Source organism: Natator depressus, chromosome 11 (assembly GCF_965152275.1).
Source record: "Natator depressus isolate rNatDep1 chromosome 11, rNatDep2.hap1, whole genome shotgun sequence".
Lineage (NCBI taxonomy): Eukaryota > Metazoa > Chordata > Testudines > Cheloniidae > Natator > Natator depressus.
The window spans coordinates 38,263,965-38,285,307 of record NC_134244.1 but is presented as its reverse complement, the minus strand read 5'-3'; the positions used below and the strand labels follow the sequence as shown (position 1 = coordinate 38,285,307).

The 21,343-nt window shown below is 40.8% G+C and overlaps 1 protein-coding gene across 3 annotated transcripts in view; it reads left to right on the top strand.

The window, feature by feature from the left end:
• LRP2 (LDL receptor related protein 2) overlaps nucleotides 1-21,343 on the top strand; it is a 177,741-nt gene that overhangs the window by 24,198 nt on the left and 132,200 nt on the right. For all 3 annotated transcript variants that reach the window (XM_074967509.1, XM_074967507.1, XM_074967508.1), the window contains exons 3-8: nucleotides 1,631-1,753; nucleotides 4,354-4,470; nucleotides 18,013-18,123; nucleotides 18,256-18,369; nucleotides 18,550-18,666; nucleotides 19,949-20,092. In XM_074967509.1, the coding sequence (XP_074823610.1) occupies nucleotides 1,631-1,753; nucleotides 4,354-4,470; nucleotides 18,013-18,123; nucleotides 18,256-18,369; nucleotides 18,550-18,666; nucleotides 19,949-20,092 (726 nt within the window). The remainder of the gene's footprint in view (nucleotides 1-1,630; nucleotides 1,754-4,353; nucleotides 4,471-18,012; nucleotides 18,124-18,255; nucleotides 18,370-18,549; nucleotides 18,667-19,948; nucleotides 20,093-21,343) is intronic.

Below are 21,343 nucleotides of genomic sequence, written 5' to 3'. Positions count from 1 at the left end.
TAAGTGAAGTTGTTTTTGTTTTCATCTTCTTACAAATGGACATAAAAATAAAAGATGGAGGGTGAAAATGAATTTCAGTTTTGTTTAATTGGCTTATCTTGTTTTCTAATTATACTCACACAGTATAATGATGGGGCCATTTAAGATTTTAAATCAACAGAACACAAATATATTTTTAAAATGAAACTCAATATTCACTTTTGTTCCTGAAGCAGGAATCCAAAATAATATTTATGATACGCAGCTAAACCCTTTCCTTGTATCTAATTTAATTATGCATTCTTCATCTATGAAGCTGCAATACAGCATCACATCACTTCTTTAAATGGCTTCTTTACATAGTTGGGTAATCCTTAAATCTCATCCCATGGGCTCAGACTGTTGATGGGTTGGCTTGCAATGCTTGTGAACTGGCAGAGTTTGAAGACATGATCTCAGGGAGAAGAGTCATTAAACAGAGAGGCCCGGCACTAATCAAACTGGACGGTGTTGTCCTAGTGAATCACAAGATGAGTATTAACTAGGGCTAGGCAAACTGTTCCAGAATTAGGTTCAAACGTCTATTTTGTCTCTCTTTGTGCTCACTGTTTTTTTTTCCCCCCCCTTTCTTTTTTTAATAGCCACTGTGACAAAGCTCCAACCTTGTCTCAGTGGGTCCCGCGCTTCCTGGCGGATTACGCTAGCCTCACAGGCTCACTGTGACCCTCCACATAGCCCTTCTCTCTCTAGAGGCAAGGGTCACAGCCTACTGACCCATTTTCATCATAAGCCAGCAAGGGAGGTGAGGAGAAGTTATCCTCCCTCGCACAGTTTCTGTTGTCTCCCAGCCTCCGTGATTAGTCGGGGAAGGGAGGGGGGAGCCCAGACCTACCCTCTACTCCGGGCTCCAGCCCAGGGACCTTGATAGTAGCAGCTCTTGGTAGCTGACTTTTTGGAAATAGGATGAGTATGATTCCCTGAGCCACTTCCCCACAGCAGCCCCCACTTCCTCAATATCTTCGTCACCCTTACCTCAGGGCCTCCTTTCTTGTGCCCGATAAGGTTTGTACTGGTCCATTTCTCCAGCAGCCTGGCTCCCTTCTACAGCTCCTGATGCACACCTCCCACCTGACTAAGTGGGAAGGCTTCAAACTAGTTTCAGCCAGCCCCTGATTGGCTTCGGGTGTCCCAATCAACCTAGCTGTCTCCACTGCTTTCTGGAAGGATCTTAATTGGCCCCAGGTGTCTTGATTAACCTGGAGCAACTGCCATTTGGTTATCATGGTAACAGGCATTTGTTTAGCCTGGGGCTAACATACCTGTTTCTCACTACTTTCCTATAGCCATCTGGCCTTGCCCCATCACACCACCTATAAAGTAATCAAAAGAGCAGGGACAGTAGAACTTAAACTATTCCAACCCCAACCCTGCATCATGAATCCACTAAGGAAAATCATGTGCTTAATTTAGAAGAGGCCTCTCCCTTTAGCTCAAAAGTTGTAGGTCTTGTCCAAGAACTGTAATCCTAGGGTAGAACGCCTCATTCCTATTCTTTTGTCTATAGGTGTCTCAGATGCTAGTTCACGCAGGTGAAGCACGCTCTCCTGAATAAACATTGTGAAATAACAAATGATTTGCTTGTTTGTACTAGCACAACCTACCTGTGAGGGAAATCAGTTTCAGTGTCAGACCGATGGAGAGTGTATTCCACAGTCATGGGTTTGTGATGACGAGGAGGACTGTGAAGATGGCTCAGATGAGCATCAACAATGCCGTAAGTATTTCCGTCAGAACATTATACCAACATCATGAAAGTGCAAACCATTTGTATGTGAACATATTGATTATGTAAAGCGCATGACATACACACAAACACACAGACACACACACAAATAAACAAGGCTAGTGCAAGCATAACAACTTTTTATCAGAGTGATCTCTGTAATAAACAGTTGCTGAAAATGGAATACACTAAAATAATAATGAAATAACACATAATCAAATAAATCTTGATAGGCATTATTTAGGTTAATAAAACCTCTCCAAATCTTGCAGTAAAGTAGAAAAATAATTGGCTTTTCAGTTTAAATAGAAAAGAAAAGAAAATTTAAGATGCGTATCAGTTACAGAAGTAATAGGGAACCTGATTACAAAAATTGAATAGTGAATTTACATCATTTTATGAACAGTTATACGCTTCTCAATCACCCTCAGTTAGGAGCCTCTTCATTCATTCTTTACTAAAACTTTTATTCATCAAGCTCAGAATCAAAAAAAAGAAACTACATTTCTCCCTGGAAAAGGTTTGGAATCTATAAAAGGAAAAATGAGTAAATCTCTAAGTAGAGAAGAGTAATGAAGGGACATTAAACAAACCCTTAGAGAGATTCTAATGCCATATCTGGTGAAGCTCTTCAATAAGATACTAGACCGACATTGCAATCTTTCACTGTATAATGAACAGAGCTGTTATCCCTTATATTCAGATCCCAAAAAGTCCTCACGTTTGCTAATAGTGTTATGTTCCATTATCACTTAGATAGCTTAAAGCTAGTACATAAGTCCTGTTAATATTTCAGTTCGAAAGGGAAATATTTTGATGATACTCTGTGTATTAATCATGCATGGATTGGTATTTATGAACAAAAAATATTTAATGTTCCTTTTCTTCTTTAGTAAAATAAGTTATTTTAAGTATAATAGCTATAGACCAGTTTCTTTTCTCAGTATTGATGGTAAGATATTAAATATTCTAACTAGCTGTTTGAATTCAGTAACCAGTGCTTAATTTGTAGTGAAAGAGGTACTGGGGCTCAAGCAATCAGACATTGTAACTAATACATATCAGTTGGGTTTTATGCCATAGAAACAAACAGTGATTTGAGTGATTTGGCTGCTGCGCATTAGGTCAAATTTTGCCCTCAGATTATTAGCATTTGGTAGTGCGTGGGATGTGGGTGGTCCAAATAATAGCTATAACTCATTTTTGGTATATCATTAGAAAACAAATGACTTCTGATTGAGTAGGATGGGGCTTATTTACTTTTCTTCTTACACAGATTGGTTTTGGGCCTAAGATTTGACATTTTATTTAAAGTATCTAAATATCTCTACAGTTAATAAGCCAAATTCTGCTCAGTTACACCTGTTAAACCCCACTGACTTTGGTGGATTTTCATGACTGTAACTTAGATCAGAATTTGGATCATAGACCAGGCACATGGTCCTAAAATTTCATTTCTATCTCTGCTGCAGAGGGGAATAAAACTGGGCTGTCTTTTGCCCCCATTCTCCTTTGCGTATGTGATGCAGCCACTAGTTAGTTATATATCTACTAAGGACAGAGTAGATAATAAAGTCAAAATCCAATGAAGGCTTTAGGTCAAGATTTGAAATGGGTCACTGTAACTTGCCTTCATTCTGTGTGTGCCCATTAATTGTGAGCAGTTTAGAAAGTGCCCCTCAATGATTGCACAGTAAAATCCTGCTGCTTCTGCTTTGGAGCCACCTCTGGGAATATGCATTGATGCTAATTAATTTAAGGCACTTTTATATTGCTCCTTCCTAGAATGCGTAAAACTTTTTTTTCCATGAGAGCTATTCTGAAAGGCACACACAATTGGAACGAAGAGAAGTTTGTTTTACTCGAAGTTTTACTTTCTCACTTTTCTAACTGGGTTAGTGCCCTAACAGCAGAGCCTGTGATATGAGCACTAGTGAGGGAAGAAGGCACAGAGTCTCTGTACAAGAGCCGACCAGGATCCCATACAGCACTTTCCAGAGCATGAGGTGGGGGGAAAAAGTTAGCACACCAGGTAAAGGCATCACAGCCACAAGAGAGCATGGTCTATTGACTAAAGGCAAGATCATACTCCACTCTCCTTGCATGTCGGCAATGGTAGATAGGCTCAAGATTGCATGCCACTTTGGCCATCCTGAACTATCCTGCAGTAGCTGGCGGAATGGTTTTGGGCCTGCTGTGGCTGGTTCCACTTATTATTTGGGTAACAGTAGTGTCCTGAGACTTCAGTCAGGACTTGGAAACCTATTGTGTTGGGCACAGGACAAACCAGCCCTCAGCATGAGGGAAAAATTGGAGATGAGGCCGCAGGATCCATGACGATGCAGATTAAGTGCTTCGAAGCCCTGGCCTGGGTTGGAGCAGTGGCTGTGCATTAGGAAATGCATTATGGTTGTGTGGCGTGCCCACTGGTTGGCAGGTGACTTTTATTTCTGCCCGAGACACAAAGGTCAAGTAATAAAAGATTGTGTATTTCATGAGAGGGACTCAGTAATAAAAAGGGGAAGAGGAGAAGTACTTTGCTGCATGTAGGTCGTTCATTGGTGAAAATCTAAATTAACTGTTTTTTGCAGCGGGGAGGACATGCTCAAGTCAGCAGTTCACATGTTCAAATGGACAGTGCATCCCGACTGGTTACACATGTGATCGAGTTAAAGACTGCACTGATGGAACAGATGAGAGAGGCTGCCGTAAGTCTTTTAAATCTTAGCACTAGATCTGGTTTCATCCTGTCTCTCTTTGGCATTTTAATCAATTTGTAAGATTAAGGGGCTTGTTGATGGACAGAAATGACCACAATATGCTTCTTGTTATCAGAATTTCATTGCAGATTCTTTCATGGATTAGAGCTGATGTTCTGATACAGTTTCATTATTGTGAGACTTATTAAGTCCCTACTGCTGCCTTATGGTCAGGGGCATTTTCGTTTGCCCATCTCAGCAATAATAAAGTTTTCATTTTAAAAACATCTTTAAAATGTTTTTAAACTTTGGAAAATTTAAAAAATATTTCATTTTCCATAAGAACTTTTATAATCAAACTTTTGCTTAGCTCTCAGTGGGGATTGTGACCATGTATCTAAAGATGGAATTTGGCCCCAGGTATTTCATGTATTTTATTTTTAAGTCAACTGCCTGAAAATAATGTAGGGGAAATTTAAGCATTTCTTGTCTTTGTTTTTTTCTTAAGTAGTTTTAATTAAAAGTTACATATTAAGTTTAAATATAAAAGTGGTCAATAGAAAAATTGTAGGAGGTTTGACTTTGTTTTTGCTTATTGTCTATAGCACTTTATGCAAATGTGTATCATCTGCTGGGGTTATATCAAATATTGTGGTATGCTTTATAACCATAAGTAGAGAGTGTGTTCCTTCAGTGCTTATTAGGATGCCTAACAAGGAAAGTACAGCTCAAGGCCTTGATCCCTCAAAGATTTAAGCATTTACTTAATTTTGTGCAATGTGAGTAGTCCTGTGACTTCAGTGGGACTGCTCAATGTGTAAAGGTAAGCACATGCATGGTCAGAATCTAAGTGTTGGCCTGGGGAGTTTTGCCGTTGACTTCAATGGGGCCAGGTTTTCACCTCTGACAATTTCATGGGGCATGGGAAAAAAAGCATTGTATGCAGCGAGGGTGAAGGTGAAGACAATGGGATGTTGAATAATTACTGTGCATTTGGGAGGAGGCAAGCGTGGGAAACATCATAGGAGGGGATGTGGGAGAAGGAGATGGTGAATGGGAGAAGGGGACACTGGGAGGGAAGGAGTCAGTATACACTGGCGCTGAAGGAAGAGACAGTTATACATAGGGAAGAAGAAAGTAAGCATGTATGCGCCACCAGTTATGTATCAGAAGGGTGATAATGTGGAAGCAATGGGTGCTTTGGAATAAAAAAATATATTTTAAGACAAAAAGAGGATAATTTTAATTTAAATATTATCAAAGATTTACAAATAATGTAACATTCAGGAGAGGGAAAACTTAAGGTATAAATAAATATAAATAACAAAATGTTCAAAAGTTGGCTCATAAGTTGCGCTTGCAAAATTTGCATGCACAACCATTGTGAATGCAAATTTACTCAAGCAAAATAGCTAATTGCCCGGACAGTTGTTACTTAAAAGCACAGCACGTCATTTTGTGTAACCAGATTCCTGTTTATACATGCAAATGTATGATTTGTGCACACAATATATATGTGTGCAAACTTTTCATGCACAAGATTGGTCAAATATTTAATGCTCAATGCTTACCTTGTCTTGCCTAATAGTCAACGGGAGTTATTTGGGTGGATTAGAGGTCAGAATTGAGCATACTGTGTTTTGCATATATTACTAAGAATTCTATAAGTAATATGCACAACTACCCAAGGGGCTGCATTGCAGGCCCCCCAAGCAACATTTCACTGGGCCCAGGGCAAACTCATAACATGGGTGCCCAACCTACTCCACAGAGACAATAATTAATGAAAGAAAAAATTATATTTTATTTCTGAACTGGCATAGATGAGCCTTATCACCTTACAGCTTTACTTTCTGATCTTTTTTCAGTTGCAAATTCACAAATGACCTCACTAAAGTCGACTTTTTTTGTGAGTTCACACTTAAGTGACTTAAGCGTTCCTATGCAATAGTAGATCGCCTGCTGTGTTTTTGATGAGTACCAGCTTGCTGAAGACTTCTTTTGGCTTCTGCCACGGTCATTGGCATTATGCAAAATGTTCGTAGGGCTATACACACTTCCCTGAAAATTAGTCGTAGTTTTTTGTTGTAAATCTCATTAAGTCAGATGAGTGGTAGCAGATCAAGTTCTATTCCAAAAGTAGACTTGAAACCAGTCTCTTAGAATCTTTTCTCTGTTGCTGGAAGTCCTATGTTTCAGAAGAACTGTAGCAAAACTATGACTGTCAACAGCTTTCGGATAGACTTCACTAGCTTCTGCATTGGTTCGAAATTCGGAGGACCAGATAGAACAATTTTTTGATAAAGAGAATCTGTAATGTGTTTAGGCCACAATACTGGATCTTGTAAAAAGCATGACTTAGTAAGTAGTGTAGCACTTCTCTCTCCTGCTTCTTGCAAATCTTCCTCTAAGTCTGGTGGTAATATTACTTGACTATCTTTGAAAGTCATTAAATTGGAATCACATGATTAATCTGGCTGCTTTTCTTTAGTTTCCACAGTCTTTATACTGAAATCACTGTCACCTTGCAGTTTTTGTTTATCCAGTTCCTTAGTTTGTGCATTGTTTGAGCCAGGCTGTTGAGAGGCCTTGTCTATCTGGAAATATTGGAGGATTGACTGTTGTCCTTTGGCTTCTTTTCTTTCCCTTTCTTTAAGCTCTTGACATTTCTGGCTGCCTGATTTGTATTGATAGCCAAACATGGCAGTATGGTGCACATATTAATGATACAAAAGTGACAGATGCTCTCTAGGCACCCTGGAGATACTGTTCCCTGTCCCTGGGGTATGGTCTCAGCCATCTAAGTACCCTTGAGGACTAGCTCACTGTTTGGAATGTTGCTTCTGTTTTAACATTGCTTCTGATTTGGCTCAGGTAAATCTTGCAAGATCACGTGAGATCTGGACACCACATAGATGTATAGGCACAAACATACTCACTGAGATATATAACATTGAATCAAACTCAAACATCCACAATTCAGCCTGAATTTTTTTTCTCATGGTGATGGGCTTTCTGGCTGGGTCTGTTGTTGGACCAGACTCTAGTAAAGTGTACCCATTGCCTCCCCTATACTTGGGGCCTGCTGCTTTGGAACAGCTAGTAGCTGTGAGTTAGAGAAAGTGGAGGCTGCTATGGTCACTTGTGCTTCTTCTCTAATTTCAGTTTCATTTCTTTGAGGACATCTTACCCCTTTGGGGAAAAAAAGTGTTGGATTCCTCCAGTTTGAACTCTGAACTATACGGAGCGTCTCATGGCAGAGAAGAGACAGAACTGGGTCATTATGAGTATAAAGAGGATTTTTCATTGGGCCTGCTGGACACAGACAGATCCTATAGCTCTTCGAGTCTATCTCCCACAACTGCAGAGTTAAAATAGCTGTGGACTGCCTAGTGACACCACATAGGCCAAGTCCTGGCCTAGAGTTCATGGTCATGGAAGAGACTACTGACTGAGCTACAGAATAGAGGCCTCATTTTTCAAGGGAGTGACATTTGTGCCTAACACCTACTTAACATAGTGTACCTCAGCATGCTTGCTGATAGCGTTAATAATAATAAAAAACTACACTCATAGACCACGAAGCAGGTGCTGGTGTTTACAGTGTTGCTAGCAAGAAGACAGCAGTGAACTACAAAATACACGATCAGGAAACAGATTTGGAAAAAAAGTAGAGCTTTGGATACTGGGTCATTAATAGAGCAACAAGAAATAAAAAGTCACTAATGGCTTTATTTACATAAAAAAGGCTGGTGTACATGCTATATAAAAGAAAACCAGCATATTACTTACTCAGCCAACAGCCTGTGCCTTTTATCCCTTACTCACAAGTGGCTAAAAATGGGTGCTGTCTGTAAAATGAAAAGTGATTTAGAAGCCAATGGTACGCTAGAATAAAAGGCAGCCCAGACAGCCAGCTTGGAGCTATTCCACATGATAGACCTCCAGCCAACTCTAAAGTCACCAGCACAAATGCCTGAAGAGTCTGCCAAGGATTCAGGAACGGATGCCACTGCTGGACAAATATTTTGCACAGCTTGGCATTTGTGTCCTGTAAAAGCTTAGGAGAAAGGAGATGGTGTTAGCCATTGTTTAGCAAATGTTCAGAATATTTTGGGGGGAAAACAGTTTTCCTGAAAATGAAATATTGTTAAAAATAAACATTCTTGTGAAGTGAAAAACTTGATGGTGACAATTTGTATTTACATAGCACCTTTTATTCAAGGGTCGCAAAGCACTTTATAAACAATAATTAGATCCCAAACTCCTTGTAAAATAGATGAACATAGAATTGTAGGACTGAAAGGGACCTCGAGAGGTCATCTAGTCCAGTCCCCTGCACTCAGGGCAAGACTAAGTATTTTCTAGACCATCCCTGACAGGTGTTTGTCTAACCTGCTCTTAAAAATCTCGAATGATGGAGATTCCATAGCCTCCCTAGGCAATTTATTCCAAGGTGCTTAAGCACCCTGACAATTAGGAAGTTTTTCCTAATGTCCAACCTAAACCTCTCTTGCTGCAATTTAAGCACATTGCTTCTTATCCTATCCTTAGAGGTTAAGGAGAACAATTTTTCTCCCTGCTCCTTGTAACAACCTTTTATGTACTTGAATGATGTTATACCCATTTTCTCAATGGGTAGAATGAGGAATAGAGAGGGTACTTGACTCATCCAAGGTCACACAGTAAGTCAGTGGCAGATCGAGCAATAGAACTCAAAATCCTTTGCTCTGAGCAGCAAACACAACAATGTTTGAAAATGAAATTACACACTTTTTGATATTCTGTGTTTTTATTTTAATGCTCCCAGATAAATAGAAAAATAAGATTTTGGTTTAAAGTTATTGGAATTGGGCCTGTTGCATGGTTTAGCAGTGTTGCTCTCCACTGCTGGGTTAGAGACCCATTCTTGGGCCCTATCTATTGCTCCATGGGTCATTAGATCTTGGAATTTTTGTGGAGGCAGCACATTGAGCCCTGAGGAGAAGAACTGCCCCATGTCATTCAGCAGCAACCACTCTGGCTGATTGGGGACTGCTGTTGACAGTCTTTCTTAGTCAGAAGGGTGACGACTCTGACTTGACTGCTTGTTAGAGAAAAAGTAGTGGTGGGGGGAGGAGGTGAGGATGAGAAAGATGTAAGGATCCAGAGGACCATCCCCAAAGAGCTGGTGAATTTTACACCTCTGTCTTTGCAAGGACTGGGGCTATAAGCAGAGACCATGAATCATAATGAATCGTGGTGATTTGATATACTATAAAATGGGGATTAGATTAGATTTTATACTTTGCTAGCAGTGCAGGTGGTGTGTTAATATTAGTAAGCACTATTTGTTTCCATCCAGTCATTTTCCTTTCTAATCTATGTTGATGCAAAGAAATGGTAAGAGAAATATCATTAATTTGGACTTTTCCTCTAGCACAAGTAATTTGTGCTAAAGCATTTTTAAATGAAAAATCTATATAGAGTGGTCACGATTTATTGAGGAGACATCAAAGTTCATTTGAAATTGCTGCCATTTTTCCTCAGAGTGTAAAGTGTACGTAAACATTTAGTGGACAGGTCTCTCACAGCAGAACTTTGTATAGTGTTGTGCCAGTTAATTATTTTTGGAAGCAGATTTAAATTGTAAAGAAGATAAAGACTCAGTTTGTTTCTGAATGAGTTGCAATATTTAAGAGACTAGTCAAATGCAAAATGCCACCAATATTAAGTAACTGAGCAATTAAACCTGTAGTAAAATGCAACATGGAGATTCAAAGCCACAGTCCACTGTCCTTGCTAATAATCCCATTAGCAGTAAAAGGCTAAGATAAACAACAGAAAAATGTTTCAGCAGCAGGCCATTTAATTAATGTATTGAAGCTGTTTTTATTTCAAAAAAATAATAAGGTTTCTTATCTCATTAAATAAATGCATCACTTTGCTTGTCTGTTTTATAGAAAACTGCTAACTCTTAGTTCAGTTTTAAAATACTTATTGTTAACACTTAAAAATGCAGAATGAAAATGTAAACTTTCGGCAGGAATGATTTGATCACAAATGGTGTTTTAACCATAAATAGCTAAGGTCTGTGTGATACCGAGCTGTCTTCCTATTTTGGTAAAGTATAGTGTTCCCCCACCCCTCTTGCCATCCTCTCAATTTAAAAATGTAAAAACCTATACCTGGAGTGGGGGCACCTGGCATCTCTGTGTTCTACTCTGCAGTGACTGCTGTAGCCAAGAAAAGGGTAGTTACATGGATCCAGCCTTGTCAGCCAGGCAGGTCGCTGCAGTGTGGGGCTATGAGGGAAGAAGGGAAATCCTCCCAGAAGGACATGTTCATTGAGGTTGATGATCTGACCATAGGCTTAGGAACTCCTGAGTTTTAATCCCAATTTGGACACTGAGTTCCTAGAATGGGTAAATCACTTAACCTCTCAGCCTTTGCCCCAGTTACCCTATCCCTAAAATGGAGACCATACTGACTACCCTAAGAGGTTTTAATAAGTTAAGGTTTGTAAAATGTTTTGAAAATGTCCCTGTAATAAGAGGTGTGACATGCAGGTGTGCTGGTAAGAGATTGCTCATTATTCCCTGGCCCCTCTCATAGGACATGGTCAGGGTTACAAGAGGTTACACTCCTGCATCATGTGGCAGAAGTCAGTGTCTGCTGCTTCCACTGGCTACTGTTACAGCTAACCTGCTAAGTATTATTATTGCTTGGTTATATTTTCCTCACGACTGTTTATCCCTGAAGTCTCAGAGCAAAAAATATTAGGTGGAAAGCAAAACAGTGTTGTTCTAGCCGCTGCCGTAGAATAGCTTTCAAACTGTTTATGAAGGTACAGTATAGTGTGTCCTCTGCGTAGCTACGTTTTAAATGCACCAATTAAATAAAATAACAGTGGCGACTGGTGCCCAAGATAGCTTGTTGGGCTGCGGGTAATATGGTGCCTCCTCTCCCATCTGCCCTCTTCTGATGGTTGATCATATTTTGAAAGTGGAAAACTGGGACAATGTGTTTGGAAGCTCACAGAGAAGTGCTTTGGATGGGGATAAGCAAGGCCCTTAATTTTTGTTTTTTATTGAAAAATTCCCAGGTTTTACAAAAGCTAAAATGCTATTTGTTTTTTATTGAATTTTGGACCACTCAAATACATAAAAACACAGATTGTGTTAAGAAAATCCAATACATTACATTAGGTAGGTGTGTTTATGTTAATAAATTAGTCTAAATGTAAATATGAGGATTTGGCTCCCTGCTCCGGAAGGAGAGATGTCAGGTCAGTAACCTGGGCAGCCCAGGTAATCAAACCGGGTCAAAAGTACTCTTACATTTCTCTATATAAAATTTTTTTCTGTCCTCCTGTCCTGCAACATTAACCCAGATATTTACCAGAAAAGCGTGAAGTTAGTTTTTCGCACTGATTTTTACCCATTTTTAAATTTTTGTAATAAACACTGATAAATTCCTGGACAGTTTTAAACAAAGTAAAAACAGAAAATGAAGTATCTTGGGGAACCCTTCTACTGCCTACTTTCCTTCTCCACAGCTAGTCTGTTCTGAAACCTCTCACACCCAACAGCCATAGGCTCAGAACAAACCCAAAGAAACAGTATTGTCAGCAGTTGTGATTTATCACAAGTCTCACACACATTTGGTGTTTTTTCCTACAAGCTCCAGCTCTTGGAGTCAGTTGATCTCATAATCTCAGCTTTCATTAAGAAAAAAGTTTCTAGCCTTAATGGTTGGAAAAACCTGGAAAATGTGAACCCTGAAGGCCCCACATCCAGCAGGAGAATGTAAAGAACTCCATGTTTATTATTTTTCAAAATCTCGTGATTTTTAAGTCATGATTTTGGGGGGCCTGAATTATGGTTTTGAAAGATTGAGGGTGGCCACACTGTAGAACACACACACAAATGACACACACATTAAATTAAAGAGATGGGGATTAGTACAAGAATTGTAAAGTCAATAAGGACCTGGCTAAAGAGGAGAAGGCAATGGGTTGTGCTAAAAGGTGAACGATTGGATTGGAAGGAGGTTACGAATGCAATTCCTGAAAGATTGGTCTTGGGACCAATCTGATTAGGCTGCATTGTCAATACAGATGAGGGTCAGAATATTATACAGGAAGACCTGGATGACCTTTTAGACTGAAATGACAGAAATGAGATTAAATTAAATAGTACAAAGTGTAAGATCATACACTTAGGGTCTAATAATAAGAATTTCTGCTACAAACTGGGGGCTCATCAGTTGGAAGCAACAGAGGAGGAGAGAGATGTGCGTGAGTTGGTGGATCAGAGGATGATGATGAGCCACCAATGTAATCCTAGGATGTATCAGGTGAGGCATTTCCAGTAAAGGTAGAGAAGTGTTCATGCCATTATATAAGGCAGTGGCAAGACCGCATCTGGAATACTCTTTACAGTTCTGGTCACCCATTTTCAAGAAAGATGAATTCAAACTGGAACAGCTGCAGAGAAGAGCTACTAGAATGATTAGGGGAATGGATGTCCTATCTTATGAGGAAAGGCTGGAAGAACTTGGCTTGGTTAGCCTAGCAAAAAGAAGGCTGACGGGGATATGATTACTCTTTGTACATACATCAGTGGGTAAACCTTTTAAGCTAAAGGACAATGTTGGCACAGGAACAAATAGACATAAACTGGCCATGAACAAAACCAGGCTGGAAATAAGAAGGTTTCTAACCATCAGAGAAGTGAGGGTCTGGAAAAGTCTCCCAATAGGAGTTGTGGGGAAAACAATTACACCTCTACCCCGACATAATGCGATCCTCGGGAGACACAAAATCTCACCGAGTTATAGGTGAGACCGTGTTATATCTAACATGCTTTGCCCCCCCCCCCCCGTTCCTTGTTCCCTGACCGCCCCCTCCAGAGACCCCTCGTCCCTAATCATGTAGTGAAAAATATGATAGAGTATTTTCATATCAGTTGGAAAACTATACTGTGGTTAGGGGCTTTACCCTTTAACCCATGAAATTCATGGAATTACTTGTGTGAGTAAGGATTGGAGCCCTCCAGCTCTAACTCATCATCGCCATCTGGCCTCTCACAGAATGCTTTTGCTCAGAGGAAAGGGAAAAATTAATTAAATAATCTCCACAACAAATAAAATGGAGGAAAAAAAAATATAATGTACTTATTCCCTTAGTACAGGGCAAACTAGGCCGGATCTGGCCCATCAGGGTTTTGGATCCAGCCTGCGGGATTGCCACCCCTGTGGCACAGCGGGGCTAAGGCAGGCTCCCTGCCTGCCCTGGACCTGTGCTGCTCCTGGAAGCGGCCGGCACCACATCCCTGCGGCCCCGGCAGAGCGGGGGGCAGAGGGCTCTGTGTGCTGCCCTCACCTGCAGGCACAGCCCCCTGCAGCTCCCATTGGCTGGGAACAGTGAACCTGCCTTAGCCCCGCTGCGCGCCGCTGCCACCCCGAATTCCTTCTGCACCCTGCACTCCAACCTACTGCCGTGCCCTGCACCCCAAACTCCTGCCCTGAGCCCTCTGCTGCACCCCGCACACCACCTGCACCCCAACACCTTGCCCTGAGCCCTTTCCTGCACACAGCACCCCCTCCCACACCTTGCACTCCCTCCTGCACCCTAACCCCCTGCCCCAGCCCTACATTTGTCGCCCTGCATGCTATTTCTCCACCCAGGTGTGGCCCTCAGGCCAAAAAGTTTGCCCACCCCTTCCTTAATAGTACTTATTATAAAAACTAATAAACTGCAAACTGGGCAAAATACATATTTTAAATAACACCGAAACACCTCTGCTAATGGCACCCGATGACATCTTTTTAACTTTTTACATTGACATTACATGAGGAGAGTGCACAAGACCCGAGTTGAGAGCATGCGCACTGCAGGAGTGATGCTGCCATAGGTTCTCTCTTCTCCAGAGAGATTCCAGTCTGTAGTGGGGGAAAATGGTGCACACTAATGTGAACTGGTTGTCATTAATTTACAATAGTTTGGTGGTAGGTTTCTGAAGGGACAGTCCAGGGGAATGGGGCCAGCTTTCATATTTTTCCCTCTGAGCCTTGCTCAGAGGATCTGAAACAACACAGAATATCATTGGAAGGGTTTCTGTGCACGTGAGATAAAACTACTCCTCCCTTAAAACACTTCCCCACGTCAGGTCTATGGGTTTTGTCTCCCCTCCAGTTGTAGAAATGGAGCAGGTTGTGGAGCTGGCTGCAGTTATTAATATGCTCTAAAATGTTGTTTTGTTGTTTGAAGTTTTGAAAATAAAACACACATGATATTTTTACTCTTTCTTTTTTGGTGACAGAAATGATCCATTAGTGGTTCTCTAGCTCAAACTAACCTCTTTTTTTCCAAACAGAGATACTGTCAGGTTCCACCAGCTGAGTGATCTGATTGGTGGAATATTCTTATATGCTTAGTAAGGCCTGATCAGCCAGATTTAGCCTTTCAGGCTATTGGTCCCCAAAAGAACTTTGGCTTCCTGAGCTCCTTAGCTGCAGAGGTACCGAGTGGGAAATGTCTTCTGTGGCATGCCCAGTTAGGCATTCTCTGCCAGCACCTTTCCTCATCATCTTGTATCCAGCTTGATCAGAATACATATCAGTCAGTTGCTTGAGAAATCTGTCAGCTAGGGGGAGCAATACCATGGCTATGGCCTGAAATTAAATAAACAAAACAAATGGCCTCCCACTGTCTCTGGGGTTAGGTTTCAGAGTCCAGTGGGAAGCCTGCTACTCTGTATGACTCAGTCTGTATAAAGATGCTTTAGTTAATTTAGCTGTTCTAACAATACAGGATTTTATATGACATAACTGCAGTTGATTTTAGTGAACAGGAGGGCTGTACCTAACATTTAATGCAAAATAGAGTTTTACTAAGACCAGCCCAGATTTTGGGGTTTGTAGTTTGAAAAAATATCTGCAGTTAGATATGTTAATTATTAGCTATTAGTCTCTAATGAGTACCCCCTAAATTTTGGTAAATAATATATTGTCTGAATATTAAACATCCTAATCTGGGACTAAATTTCCCCCCATGTTAACTTTAGTTAAAATTGCTCCAATTTACATTGGTGTAAATGAGATCAGGATCAGGATAGGTTCAATGTATTCTACACTTAGTTCATCTGTTAGAGCTAAAGTTTTCTAGGAGTTCATTCTAAATCAGCAGCTGCTTTCTGTGATCTTGATAAAATTCTTGATCATTAGCAGCCCCGACAATTAAAGGGAAGTTAATTTCCAGGCTGGAAAAATCTGCTATTTTAATGAAAAAATTTAAAGGGACAGTTAAAGGAAGGCACAGAATTAGATCTGAGTGATTTGCCAGGCTTATGAGTTGCAAGACAATAGAAAACTTATTACTCTCCACTATAACTATAAAAGACAGTGTTAAAATAAATGGCAAAAGATACAGTGATACCAGGTACACATGTACACTTTGGCTTATGGTTAAGACATGGGATTTTTTTTTACCATAATCATATGGGTTATGAATGATAAATGCATTAATGAAAACTGTCTTTGGGGCAAGATCATCATAGTCTTGTCTGCAAAGTAGGTCTTGGCACTGAGTAGATGACAGGGTACCAGGGCTAGGAGAATCTTTCCTCTATGAAGTGGTGCCAGTAGGTATCTGAGGTACCCATACATGCCCCCACCACAGGGGAATGGGGCTGGTGGACTCTCACAGCGGCTAATGCCCTGCACTCCTTATGAGGTTCTGGCCCTTGTGTATTTCCATCCATGGAGCCCAGGTGGTGTGGAAGTTTGCAAACTTCCACACCACCTGGGCTCTATGGATGGAAATACAGATGTGTGCCCCCACCCATTGCTGTCTCCTTCACTGTACACTGTAGGTTCCACTGCCATGGTGTCCTCCATGTTTCCAGAGACAGAGGAAGCTTTTGACTCTCAGTGAATAGCATAGTTTGGCTCAAAGTCAGGCCCTAGAAACACAGCCATACACATAAGACTGCAGAATCTATACTATTGTTGAAGTTGTATGCCGACTCCCCACAACCCCAAGCACGTCCCCCATGCAAGGGCCAGGAGTAGCCTGTGTCAGAAGTGGGGCTGCTTGGTCAGGGTGTTTGGGCTAAAAGATGTTAAGCAAGCCTTCTGACACCAGGCCATGCCCTGCAACTAGAGTTGCCAACATATTTAAAAAATAAGGGACTATTTTCTTAGCACGCCTGCCTCACCTCTCCTCCCAATATTATTATCATTATAATAGTAATAATTAATAAGATGTACTCACCTTCATGGGTATTTCTTGCTGCTTTTTGCAGCATTCAGCAACTCCCAATCTTGTTGTACAGAGATGAAAAAATAGGGAATGTCCCTTGTAATAAGGGACTGTATTCAGCCCTACCTAGAACATTCCCTCGTTGGGTCCAGCCACAAAACCTTTTGGAGTGTGAACTGTACTGGTTCATGGGAACCCCAGAAGGATACAGCAGCTATGCTCTCGGGTTCCTCTTCTGGCCACCCCTTTTTCAGTGATGTATACAGCGCCCCAGTCTGCAAGTTGCTGAGGGACTGCAAACCACATTAATTACAATGGGAGTTTAGGGTTCTTGCTACCTTGCAGGAACGGGCCCGCACAGAGATGCAACCTGAATTTGGCGTAGTATGTTTGACATTTGATACACCTATTTATATTGTAAAATTAAGAACTTTTGTAAATAGATACCATTAAAAAATGCATCCAGATGAGTCCATAAATAACTATTTCAAATTTAAGGAGAAAAATGGTAACATACAGTATGAGAACAACTAATTTTGTCGTTGTGATTAGGCACAAATATTTTATCTGTGGAATTTATTGGTTTTTTTTGTGTGAAGTCTGTTGGAGAGAATTAATAATCCATGTTTTAAATTCCAGTTGGCGTGTATGAAAACGTGGATGAGAGTGAGAGAGAGAACGAGAACTTTGTCCTGTTTATTAATAATATAAGGATGTAAAGTGGGAAGAGAAATACAAAGTGAAAATTTAGGGCCACAAAATGAATGAAGTTTGATTATTCTTGAGCTCATTTGACTGGCTAAATATTCTTTCCATGTAAAAGTCCCGAGACACTGAATTTGAGAGCTCATGGAGTTCTAAGAGGCTCTAAATCTGAGTGCAAGTACCTCCATTTCTAGTTAAACATGTTTAGTAAGATCAATAACATTTAAAACTAAGATAAGAATAAATAAAATACTTGCTTTCTTTGGTGTTGTGTCATTTTCCATATTGCCATGGGTTATTTGAATTGTAAACTCCTTGGAGCAAGAACCCGGCCCTGGGATAGGGGCAGGTTGTCTCATAATTGCCTAGTTTCTTGCAAAGTTTTTTGTATGTTTCTGTGACGCATCTGGTACCGATCACAGCTGGAGACAGGATACTGAACTAGATGAATCACTGGTCAGTTCCAGTATGGCAATTCCTATGTTCCTTTTTATATTTGTCTGTAAAGCACCATGCATAGTGCTGAATGCATACATAACAATATAATCGTAAAGAGATACTGTATATTCTAATACTTATGGCTACTGTGTTTTTTCTTGTAGGTTACCCAACATGTGAACAGTTATCTTGTGCAAATGGAGCATGTTTTAATGCAAGCCAGCATTGTGATGGTAAAGTAGATTGCAGGGATGCCTCTGATGAAGCCAACTGCAGTAAGTGCCACATTTAGCATAACCCCAAACATTTGTAGTACTATGTATCCTCTTTGTAAGAGAAATACTGGAGTTTGTTTACTACATTTGAATATGTTTTTTTCTTTTCTCCATTCAAATGATATCGTTCAGCTCATGGATGTGCCAGTACCCAGTTTCAATGTGCCAATGGAGAATGTATCCCCCGAGCCTTTATCTGTGACCATGATGATGACTGTGGAGACAGGAGCGATGAAAACTCTTGCAGTACGGTGGTTTTATTTGGCTTGTTTGCCTGTTAAGAGCTGGTTTTCTTTGAAAGTGCGACAGTTAGCACAAAGCAGGGGCAATGCTCTGTTATGTAGCAGACAGAATCCAAAAGTTCTTTTAATATTTTTTTTTTTTTTGTGGCTGAATGATGGAAGTTTCTCTTGTTCCTTCCCTCAGCTTATGCAACTTGCAGAGGCAATTTCTTCACTTGTCCAAGTGGCCGCTGTATTCATCAGAGCTGGGTTTGTGATGGAGATGATGACTGTGAAGATAACGAAGATGAAAGTGGATGTGGTAAAGACAGAAGCAAACTTATTTTAATGATGCAATTTACAAAGAAAAACCTTGCTAACCTCACTGCTAAAAAGTCTTAACGTAAGAATGTTTTATATCAGAATTTTTAAAGATCCATGGACATTCCTGGAAAACTTTTAATTGTTTTTATAGATACAGTTCTACTAATATAATATATATACTTTTAATACTTTGGGTTTTCTTATTTTGTATTGCTAAGATGGTGAGTATAAACCAGGGTATGTCAAGAATTCATCTGCTTATTCCCTGTAGCCTGGATCTTGCACCATTTAAATCAATGGAAACTTTGCCATTGATTTTCATGGGAGCAGGGTATGTCCCCATGTGAAGCCAGAATTCTCAGTTTGTAACAGAATGTCCATTTCCACAGTAACTAACTCTGATGTTACAAGTACAGGATTATGATTTCTGGTTGGTAGAGTATAGGAGGAGATAACGTGCTGGAAGGAAAATGCAATTTTTGTGTAAATATTCTGAGTAACATTTTTGTTATTAATAATGTGATATTCAAAATAACCATCTCTAACAAAGATCTTCCATTTATCAAATCACCCTTTTCAGAGGAATTTGTAGTAAACATGAATATACCAGTTAATGAGAAATGAGTGTGTAGGCATTAGGACTGGTGAAGAGTTTTCTGCTGAAACTGTTTTTCTATGGAAAACTGGGTTTTCGGCTAAACAATCTGCAGTGCAGAAAGTGCCTCCTTTCCTATGAAATTTTTGATTTTTCATCAAAAAAATGATGCTTAAAAACCAAAATATACTGACTAAAAACAACTTTCTGACAAAAAATTCAGTTCAAATTTCTTGTGAAAAATTGAAATTTTCTGTGGGAAAATTTAAACCATTTTTTTTTTTTTGGTGCTGAAATTTTCTGTGTTTACCCTTCTCCCCCCACCATTTTTAGACCAGCTGTAACGGGCATGTTTCAAAAGAACAAAACCATTGTTCCATTTTTAGTACACCAGTCAAGCAAAAGCTAAATTGTAATAGGTATCTGAACAATGGGGAAAAATGGAAAGGGTTCACCTGACTGCATGAGTATTTTCCACAGTGTAATTTGAAGATCACTGAAAGAATATGGTGACTAGGATAGATACTATTTCTTTTATGGGCTGTCACAGCTACATGCAACAATCAAAAGCTGAATGAAAAATAATTGAAGATGCTTATTCCCTAGGAGGCTTTTAGGAAAGCAGCTCCAAGTAGTACTTGAAGCATGTTCTTCAATTATTCTGTGTTGCTTCTCTTTTCCTTAGAAAGTGGTCACCATGAGTGTTACCCAGGAGAATGGGCCTGTCCTGTGTCAGGACACTGCATTCCAATTGCTAAAGTGTGTGATGGGACTGCAGACTGCCCTGCCGGAGAAGACGAAACTAACATAACTGCAGGCAGACACTGCAGTGAGTATTAGAACTAGCAGGATGCATGGAATAGCAGAAAACCACATTGATGTTTTTTTTGTGTCTTTGGGGTTTTCTAAACAGCACTGAGAATTAGGAGGTGTGTTATTTTTATTAGCGCTGAGTGGACATATTGAAAAGTATTCTCTGCCATGCATGTACAGTTCTGTTGACCTCTTGTGTGGAAGGTTTGATAGATAAACATTTCTGATAATTTTTTTCAATATTTATTTGAAGAGTCAAGGGTTGAGCTCTTGTGGGCCGTTGTTTCTCTTCATCCAAAATATTTTTGTTTCACCTTTTCACATTAAACAGGAAAGAGTAATACCTAATGGTTAGAGCACAGGACTGCATGGCTGTGTCACCTTGGTCTGGGCAAGTCACTTAGGTCAGAATTTTCAAAATTGTCCATTGATCTTGGGTACCTGCGTTTTAGTGCTCATCCTGAGAAACTCAGGGCCTGGTTTTCAGAAATGATGAACACAGAGAGGTCCCATCAACTTCAGTTGGACTTGTGGGTGCTCAGTAGGGTTGCCAGGTGTCCGGTTTTCGACCGGAACACCCGGCTGAAAAGGATCCTGGAGGCTCTGGTCAGCATGGCTGACCGAGCCGTTAAAAGTCTGGTTGGCAGTGCAGCTAGGCTGGCAGGCTCCCTGCCTGGCTCTGCGGGGCTCCTGGGAAGCAGCCAACATGTCCCTCCAGCTAAGGGGTGGCCTTCGGGGCTCCACACACCTCCCCCACCCTGAGTGCCGGCTCCGCAACTCCGATTGGCTGGGAACTATGGCCAATAGGAGCTGTGGGAGCAGGGGCAGCATGCAAAGCTCCCTCACCACCCCTCAGTTTAGGAGACAGAGGGACATGACACTGCTTCTTGGGAGCTGCCTGAGGTAAGCACCTCCCAGAGCCCGCACCCCAAACTCCCTCTCACGCCCCAACCCCCTGCCTCAGCTTGGAACCCCCTCCCGCACCCAAACTCCCTCCAGGAGCCTGCACCCCGCATCTCCCCCCAGGGCCGGCCCATAATATTTTGGCACCTGAGGCAGGGAGCTCAAATGACTCCCCTATGCCCCATCGCTTGGGCCAAAACTTTGAAAGGTCTCAATTCTGCCTTCTTCCTGTTCTACTCCTCTCATGGTACTGCTCTGCTACCTGCCGCAATAAAGGAGAACTAACTACTTAAAATGCCTTGTTCAAAAATTTAAAGTAACACTTAACTTTCAAACGCCTGAACAGCAAATGTAACTTCTCTTG